The 9,717-nt window shown below is 24.9% G+C and overlaps 3 protein-coding genes and 1 long non-coding RNA gene across 4 annotated transcripts; 2 read left to right on the top strand and 2 right to left on the bottom strand.

The window, feature by feature from the left end:
- Positions 1-499: 499 nt before the first annotated feature.
- Apt1 (Acyl-protein thioesterase 1) lies at positions 500-3,292 on the bottom strand. Its single transcript, XM_086916257.1, has 7 exons — positions 2,230-3,292; positions 1,716-1,747; positions 1,579-1,644; positions 1,426-1,473; positions 1,100-1,346; positions 872-1,036; positions 500-769 (listed from the first exon to the last, which is right to left on the bottom strand). The coding sequence occupies exons 1-7, from the start codon at positions 2,281-2,283 to the stop codon at positions 722-724; spliced, it is 660 nt and encodes a 219-aa protein (XP_086772383.1). The 5' UTR covers positions 2,284-3,292; the 3' UTR covers positions 500-721.
- akirin lies at positions 3,078-6,811 on the top strand. Its single transcript, XM_003697288.4, has 5 exons — positions 3,078-3,607; positions 4,184-4,383; positions 4,478-4,640; positions 4,730-4,785; positions 4,892-6,811. Exons 1-4 carry the CDS (start codon positions 3,430-3,432, stop codon positions 4,738-4,740), a joined length of 552 nt encoding a protein of 183 aa, XP_003697336.1. The 5' UTR covers positions 3,078-3,429; the 3' UTR covers positions 4,741-4,785; positions 4,892-6,811.
- On the bottom strand, positions 4,116-6,976 carry LOC147656203 (uncharacterized). The gene is made up of 2 exons (XR_015294838.1): positions 6,755-6,976; positions 4,116-4,345 (listed from the first exon to the last, which is right to left on the bottom strand). It is a non-coding gene; the product is annotated as an uncharacterized LOC147656203 (long non-coding RNA).
- Arr2 (arrestin 2) lies at positions 6,835-9,660 on the top strand. The gene is made up of 7 exons (XM_003697279.4): positions 6,835-7,259; positions 7,377-7,498; positions 7,591-7,887; positions 7,986-8,213; positions 8,292-8,480; positions 8,591-8,759; positions 8,920-9,660. The coding sequence occupies exons 1-7, from the start codon at positions 7,193-7,195 to the stop codon at positions 9,063-9,065; spliced, it is 1,218 nt and encodes a 405-aa protein (XP_003697327.1). The 5' UTR covers positions 6,835-7,192; the 3' UTR covers positions 9,066-9,660.
- Positions 9,661-9,717: the final 57 nt, after the last annotated feature.

Raw genomic sequence — 9,717 nt, 5'->3', positions numbered from 1 at the left:
TTAATTTTAAAATTATATTTTGTAATCACAGATTACATTGCCATATTAATCCCTAGATATTTCTAGAAAAATTATTATGTCATAAATAACAATATCTGTACATTATATATAACTCATTAAAAAGTAAATATTATAAAGAATATTTGACTACTTTTACAATTAAATATATAAAAAATGAATAATTTTTTTAAAATAAAATTAAACAGACAAAAACTATTATATCCATTACAAAAAGAGGAAGTTTTATTTGGAAATAGATAATAATTATTTTCTATCAAAGAAATAAAAATTATTTAAATTTAAAATTTACTTGCTTTTATATGAAATGCATAATATAAATAAAACCAAATAAGCTATAATTCTATAAAAAAAAAATGCATTTAAGATAATTTGTTTCTTAATTATTTGTATAATATTTAAGCATTTAAAATTAAATGCAAGAATCTCATAATTCATATTGTAAAATTAGAAATTGAAAATATTATAATAGTAACTTTGGTATTTTAAAATACAGAAATAATTCATTCAAATATAATTTACAAAAATGATAATTCATTGATATTTTGCTTTTTTTTAAGATTAGAAACATTTTCACCTACTGTCTTTATTCTTTCACCAAGCACTAGAATTAAGTAGCAGTGAAGTTGGAAGTAATTAATTCTTAATAAAGAACAAATAAAGTAATAAGATTTTTAAAATATTGATATATTTAGTAAAACTATTACGGCTTCAAAACTTTTTCAATGAATTTCTTCATATCACGCATTTCCTGTGAAAGTAATAAGTACAAACATATTAATTTACATGATGATTAATATTATTTTATAAAACAATATGAAAAGAAATTCTTTTATATTAAAAAATTTTCTACCTCATCACAAGACGCATGCATCATTCCTCTATATGTTTTAAATTCTGTTTGTGTCATAAATTGTTTAAGAACTGATGCAGTCAATTGACCCCATCTATATGGCACTATTGGATCACAATCACCATGACATTGAAGCAATGGAGTATTTTTATTTCCTATTGCTTCCTATAATACATAATGTTATTAAAAAAAGTATTATATATTTCATTTTAATATAAAAATACATACACCTGGAAATTTTTGATGTAAAGGAAGCCAAGCTGATAAAGCTATAATACCAGCTAAAGGTTCTGGAAATGTAAGAGCACTATATATAGCAAGAGCACCACCCTGACTAAAACCTCCAAGAACAATACGTTTTGTGGGTATTCCTGCTGCAACTTCTTCTGCAATTAAAGAATGTACCATTTCTGCAGCTCTACGAATACCTTCTTCATCTTCAGGACCACTTGGTTCCAAAGATCGTAAATCAAACCTAAATTTATTACATATGTTTATGTAATTAATAAAATTATGTTAATTTGCACTATAATTTGCACATATAACTTATTTACCAAGAAGGCATTCTAAATCCTGCATTTAATGTCACTGGCATTGTAGACCTAAAATGATAAAACTAAATGATATAATTTACTTAAATAAAATTATTTATATATATTAAAGTTTTGTTATTTATAATATATTATTTTTACTTCAATTATACATACGCAGTTGGACAAATAACTTTAATATGAGGAGATCTTACTGCTCCCATGGAACTAGCCCAACCATGACTATAAAATAAATAAATAAAAATTATAAAAGATTATATTGATATTATTTAATTATATAAATTATTATTTACCCTGTATCACCCAATCCATGGAAAAATATAAGCTGAAACAAAAGTTAATATTATGTAAAAGTAATATAATTATTTAAATATATTATATATTATATTATATATTATATATATTATATTATACTATTAGTTTCTTCTATTTTTTCAAATATTATAATAGTAACTTTGGTATTTTAAAACTCAGAAATAATTCATTCAAATATAATTTATATATAATTCATTCAAAAATGATAATTCATTGATATTTTGCTTTTTCTTTAAAATTAGATGCACATAAATAAATAAAAATTTTAAATTATTAAGTTTTTATTCTTATTATAAATTTTATAACATTTTAATTTAAAAAAAATATATAAATTAAATGTAAATTAGAAATACAAATTATAATAATATGGTATATATATTTGATATTTATATGATAAAATTATGTCAAAAATAATTAACTTATGGTCAATTAAAATCACTTTGCATCAATCATAACCAAAAAAGAGAGATCTTTGAGAGATTTTCCACTTACTGTTGCTGTATGTCTGGCTGTAGCTGCTATTACCACAGGACTCACTGTTGTCATTATTCGTCGCTTTTTTTGGACGGGTCACGAAAAAATAGATAAAATGTATATCAATCCTGTAAAAATCGTAAATATAGAATGGCGGAAGATTCTTCTTGACACTGCTTGAAATTCCTCAAAGCGAATAGAGAGGGATAGATAGAAGTCATGCGCATGCTTTATGAAACTAAACTTTTAAATGAAAATTCAAATTATTATGCAAACCTATAGAATTATCTATTGTTAACGCATAATACATATTACATATACTTACTTCGTTATCATCAATAATATATAAGAAAATATTAAAAATTTTACAATCTGTTTTTAGCAAATCATTTGAAACTGTCAAATAATTATTGATATATAAATTAATATTCATAGTAGAGCTTAACAAAGAATACATATTCTTAAGAAGTTACAATTTTCAATTTAAATCTTTTTTATGTGGATAATATTTAATAAAGTTAAACTTCTAAATAAAATTTATGCAATTGAAATTTATAATTAAATATAAAAAATTTCATTATATTGTCATAATTTTCAAGCATTTTTTGTTTAAAAATATAAAAATTACATATATTATTAATTTAAAAGAATTTCTCTAAAGAAAATAATTTTTTTTAAAATATCAATTAATTTTACGCCGTTGATTTAAAAAAAGATATGCAAGTATAGTAAATTTAAAAAACAATTTAATTAATTAAATTTTAATATTCAAATTTTTGATTCTTAAATTTTAATTAAAATATATCAAAAGTAGGAAATGCAAAGCGACGCCACTATACAACATATTGACCAATCAGAAACGAAGAGTCCTGGGTTAGTTGAGTCTGCGACGTATACATTTCGGAATGCAAGTAGTGAAAAGATGGTGCTTTGATAGTTGAGACATTCGTTCCGTGGTCGTTCCTAGCCGACAAACCGTGGTTGCCAGCCATATTGTTTTACCGCAGTGTTTGTTTTGGTGCAGCCTAGTCAGAATACGAAGAAATCCGAGGGGATCGACTCGAAGGAAGACAGAAGAATTAGAGTGCAGTTAAAGAAACTACTTAGGCAGTGCGCGTATACGGTGGTTTTGCTGTATTTTTCGGCATAATCATCGTAGCTCGCGGGCTAAGCCCATAATCTAAGTGTCAGTTGTGAATAAAACGGTAAAAGAGGGAAATGGCCTGCGCCACTCTAAAGAGATCTTTGGAGTTCGACCCGGTACATAGTCATGGTCGTCCTAGTAAACGAAGAAGATGTGTACCAATGTGTGTCTCCCCCGGTACATCAACTCAAGCTAATTCCAGGCCACAGAATCCTTCGCCTTTTGGCGAAGTAACTCATAAACTGACGCCTGGTAATTATTATACGTTACGGCCATTTTTATTTTTCTTTTTTTATTTTTTTTTTCCTTCTCTTCACGATATGACAGGGAAAGCATGATTAAATCGTTTTAGTGATTTAAAACTTGAATTCACGACGTTTAAAAGGGGGAGGGAAGATGCGGCGTTTAGGTAGGGGAAGATGCGTAAATCATATGGTAATGTAGTAACGGACATAAAGAATTAACTCTCCTTTTCTCTTTATTTATAAACATTTATGTTTTTAAAAATTGTTTGATTTCATGATATTACAAATCAATTTTTAAAATAAAAAAAATTATATTTAAATTTATTATGCTTTTAAATTTTTTAAATGCTTCATTTATTTAGTAATTACAATTTGATATCTATAATAATAATTATAATTATTGTTATAAATTTTAGAATTTAGATTTAAGATTTTTAAAATATTTATAATTAAGAGAAATTATAATATATATAATTAAAAATTAATTAAAAACTAATTTAAATTAATTTGAACTATTCAAAATAATATAAAAAATTTAATGTTTTCAAGAAATACAATATGAAATTAATTTTTTTATATATAGAAAAAATGGCTGCTAATATAAGAGAAGAAATTCGGAGACTGCATCGACGCAAACAATTGCATTTTAGTCCTCAAAATAATAGTGGTGATTCTTCAGATATGGAAGGTCCTGCCAGTCCTTCAAGCCCATCTGCTTGTGGTTCAAATTCATGTAGTTATAATCCTAGTGGAAAGGAAAAACCTTTATTTACATTTAGACAGGTAAATTTATAGTTTATAATTGTAATTAATTTATATTTAAACAAAGATCAATATTTAAAAAAATTATAAAATTATATTAAATATAATTTTATAGGTGGGATTGATTTGTGAGCGAATGCTTAAAGAACAAGAGACACAGATTCGAGAAGAATATGATCAGATTTTAAACATGAAGCTCTCTGAGCAATATGATGCTTTTGTTAAATTTACCTATGACCAGATACAAAAGAGATTTGAATCTGCAGCTGCGCCAAGTTGTAAGTGAAGTTAATACATGATAATAATTGTAATTAATTTATTAATACATGAAATTATTCTTTTTATTTATGAATAAATTATCTTTCAGATCTATCCTAAAACAAGATTCTTATTTATAAGGACATGTTTCTGTGAAGAATATAGGTAAAGTATTTAATGTGAAATAAATATTGTATAAAATGGGTGTTTATTTTGCTAATAAATATAATAACAAATTCTTTATTAATTTTTTATTTCTTTATTATTGTAGATTTCTACTGTGTGAGACAAATTTTGCTTGAAATTTAAATTGTGGTATGCAGCACCACCTCATTCAAAAACTTCTTTAAAAAACTCATACTACGACTTACATTGAAAAAAATGTGTTTGGTAAAAACAAAAAAAAAGCATAAAAAAGAAAAAAAATTAGTCATGTAAGTTTAGTAGGTTTGCAGCAAACAGCAATCGTACTACAAAAATCTACAGTGTATACTATTGAAACTAACAATATTTGTACTGGCCGATATTAGAAATGCGCTGGTATCAGGGAACTGTACCGAGATTCTAGTTATGTACAAACAAGTACATGTAGGAGTTATACACAGTGCATGATTATGCTTGAAGCAAAGAGCTTGACTTGCACAGGGTTCTGTAATATCACATAACTGATTAAAAATAGATAAATGTTCATTTCTTGTACATTTTATCAGAAAATGTAAAGAAATGACAATAATACAAATAATTCCTTATTAATTTAATAATACATATATTAGATATTGCTCAATCATATGCGAATACTCTCGTATTGCAAACGTAAAACGATGTACATTGAGATATTTGGCAAAAAGTACTGTGCATATGAAGAGAAATTATAAACCATATATCGGGGAAAGTTGTTTTCACGTTGAACTTCAGTGTATCTTATTTTTTTTTTCAAACTAGATAGATTCAAACTTATACATCACGTATTTAGAAAATTTTATTTTAATGATTGCAATATGAAATATTTTTTTGATATGTGTGCTTTATTGCATGTGTAAATTTTCGATGTAAGCAACATTCCCCCTAAAATGGATGTGTTCGAACTTAAATAACGTACATAACTTATAGAACTAAATTATCAATATTTTAAATAGATATCAAGAATCAATTTTATTTCTTTCTAAAATCAAAAAATATTTGAAATCTCAAAAAAAAAAAATCCTAAAAACAATTAATCCTGAACGAATTATTAATTTATTGTGATTACTTAAATTTTGTTGAGTATTATGTATTAATCTTCTATTTTAGTAAAAATTTTCTCGTTAAAATTACAAATATAAAAATTTGTAAAGAATTCAAGATAAGGTATAGTATGTAGCATTGTACGAACATATTGTCAAAATGAATATTTGAAATAAAGATTTCATAAAATTTCGCAAATATTTCTGTTCCCTGGTAGCAACGACTTTCTTTAGCATAATAAAGCACTAAGTAACGAATATATAATATACCTTAATTGTGCCTATTATTAAATGTGTTTATCGCGATAATTCTACTATATTGTTACCGATTTTTAAATTTTTAGTTTATAATCATTTTTATATTATATCGTTTCCTTGCTTTTTTGTATTTAAAAGAAATTCAAATATATAAGAAAGCAATATGAATGAAGCTTTCTTAGTTACTGCATGCATTTTTTTTTCTTTTTGTTGTAGCATGAAATTCACTTATATTAAAAAAAAAAAAAGAGCATTAGGCACTAAGAAATATTTATTTAAAAGAATTTCAGAGAGCATGTTACAATTTACTTTTATTTGTTTAATGAAATATTTCATTTTCTCATTTATAAAATTAAATATTGAAAAAAGGGCATTATGAATTGCCTTGTTCATTCCCAAAAAGAAGATGTCTTTCAGTTACCAGAAAAATTTGGGAACACAATATTAGTGTTCATACAATAATATACATGATATATCAAGTGTTTACTGATTGCTGAATGTGAAAAAAAAAAGGAATATAAATGGTTCTAATTGTCAACAACAAGTAATATCTACTTGAGAAAATTATTGTTTATTATTATAAAAAATTTTGTGAAAATATATAATGATGTGATTCTTTATGGATTTAGGGGATTTAATTTCAATTAAAATACCTTCATATTATATTATGTAAGCACTTAATATTGAAATAAATATAAATATAAGACTGATCACATGTATTTCTTTATTTTAGTCATTTTTTATCAACTGAATATGTAATTGCATATAATATTTTCTTATGCAAATGTTTACAAATTTATTTACTATTTAATATATTATGAAAAAAATTATCACTGGATCTCACTTCTTTCTTAGTTGAAGATGCATGAACTACTGAATCAGATCTACAATATGCGTAATAAATTTCTTACATATGTATTCTAATCTCATTAACTAACTTGTGTAATAAACTAATGCTATTAGTAATATGGCTTCAACAAAAGAAGCCCCTCTAGGACTATATGAAGTTCCCTGTTCTTGCTAAGAAATTGTCACTTCTGGGCGGGAAACAAACTTCTGTTAATTCATTTAATTGAAGAAAAGTTTGCCAAATGTTTCCTTTATTGTTTTTGGCTTTTGTTGTAGCCATCAAGGTATTCAAGAAAACAACTCCAAATGGTAAGTTATTAAAATAAAAATATATAATAATAACATATTTTTTTATAAAAAATATTGAAAGAATTAGTAATATTTTTCAAGATACTTTATTTTTAAGTGATTTTTCATTAACTATAGGAAAAGTCACAGTTTATCTTGGTAGAAGAGATTTTATTGATCATTTGGATAGCATAGATCCTATTGATGGCATTATTGTTGTTGAAAATGATTATCTTCAAGGTCGAAAAGTTTATGGACAGGTAAGAAAATAACTTAAATAAATAAAATAATTTACTTTAATATTGAAAATCATATTTATATATGAATATTTTTTATTTTATTCTAATGTTAGGTAACAACAACTTTTCGCTATGGACGCGAAGAAGATGAAGTTATGGGTGTCAAATTTAGCAAAGAACTTGTCTTATGTCGAGAACAAATAGTTCCAATGAAAAAGGAAAAACAAGATATAACACCTGTTCAAGAACGTCTTTTAAAACGTCTTGGAGCAAATGCATATCCATTCTTATTTCATTTTCCACAAAGTTGTCCTAGTTCTGTTACATTGCAACCTGGTGAAGATCAAGGAAAACCATTAGGAGTAGAATATACTGTAAAAGTTTATGTTGGTGAACATGAAGAAGATAAAGTAATGTTTTAATCATAAAATATTAATTTATATTAATATAAATAGATAACATAAGTATATATATATATATATATATATATTTAATTTATAATTTATAGGGACATAAAAGATCATCTGTTGCATTAGCTATAAAAAAATTACAATATGCTCCACTTGTAAGAGGACGTAAATTGCCTACCTCTTTAGTTTCAAAAGGATTTACTTTCTCTCAAGGTAAATTGAATCTGGAAGTTACACTTGATAAGGAGATCTACTATCATGGAGAAAAAGTAGCTGCTAATGTTATAGTTACTAACAATTCTCGAAAGGCAGTCAAAAATATTAAGGTATTTATTTATTTATGTATATATATATATTATATAATATAATATAATTATATTTAATATTTAATTTTTATGTTTCAGCTTTTTGTGGTACAACATTGTGAAGTGACAATGGTTAATGCTCAATTTTCTCGACACGTGGCCAGTTTAGAAACACGTGAAGGTTGTCCAATTACTCCCGGGGCATCATTTACAAAGCAATTTTATCTTGTTCCATTGGCCAGCAGCAATAAGGATCGTTATGGAATTGCTCTTGATGGTCATTTAAAGGTATAGTAAACAAAACTTTTATTAAAAATATAATTCTTTTTTTGCTTTCAATTTTCATGAATTTTAATTTTTTAATTAATTAAGATGTAAATTTTTTCCTTAACATATAGGATGATGATGTGAATCTTGCATCTTCAACTTTGGTCGCAGAGGGTAAAGCTCCTAATGATGCTATGGGTATTGTCATTTCTTACTCTGTACGAGTAAAATTGAATTGTGGCACTTTGGGAGGTGAATTAGTTACAGATGTTCCATTTAAATTAATGCATCCTGCTCCTGGTAAATAAATTTTAATATCCACTATATTAAATATTTTAAATATATTATATAACTAATAATAATAATCAATAATTTATTTTTAAATTTATATTATATATATAATATATATATAATATATTTATATTATATATATAATTCAAGTATTACTTTATCATTACAGGAACTGCAGAAAAAGAAAAAGCTACTTTAAAGAAGAATAAGAGTATTGAGAGAACACGTTATGAGAACTCTTGTTATTCAAATGATGATGATGATAATATTGTATTCGAAGATTTTGCTCGTTTGCGTTTGAATGAACCAGAGTAAAAACATTTGTAAAAAGACAAATACTTACTTTGGAAGAATCTTAAATTCATAATTTTTTGTATTAAATTTAAATCAAAATGCAATAAAATTATATCAAATTTAATAATAAATAATACAATATATTGCATAATATAGAATTTGTCGATTCTAGGATTCTTTTGATGTGAGTTATGTCTAAGAACTGAAAAAAGTATAAAAGGTATACGGAAAATAAAAAAAATTATATCCATATACAATCATTTTGATATATGGCTGAGTATTAATATACTAATATAAAAAAACATAATAAAAAAATACAAAAAAAAAGCGAAAAGCATTATAAAAAAAATGTCGTCTTATAATTTCTCTCCGGTGGTGGTGGTCGGTTAGAAATTCACATGAAGACAAAAAAAAAATGATTTTAAGTAAGCTTAATAAATAATTTATATTTGGTTAAGATAAAAATCTTCCCGCGTTACCAGAAGTGACATGTATGCTATTAACTTTGATTTATAGTGATTATAACGTGTCTGTAAATGTTTATTTATTACAAAATTGATGACATTGTTGAATTATATCTGTATATTAGAAGAGAAATAAAAATTTAAAATGCTAATTTTTGACTTCTTTTGTTCTACATTTTCGTTAAATACATAAATATATAATATTAAAA

This window comes from Apis florea, unplaced genomic scaffold (genome assembly GCF_048593485.1).
Source record: "Apis florea isolate Af1SG1 unplaced genomic scaffold, ASM4859348v1 contig_3802_pilon, whole genome shotgun sequence".
Taxonomy (NCBI): Eukaryota; Metazoa; Arthropoda; class Insecta; order Hymenoptera; family Apidae; genus Apis; species Apis florea.
Note: the sequence above shows the minus strand (reverse complement) of the source record. Positions and strands in the feature narration are given on the sequence as shown.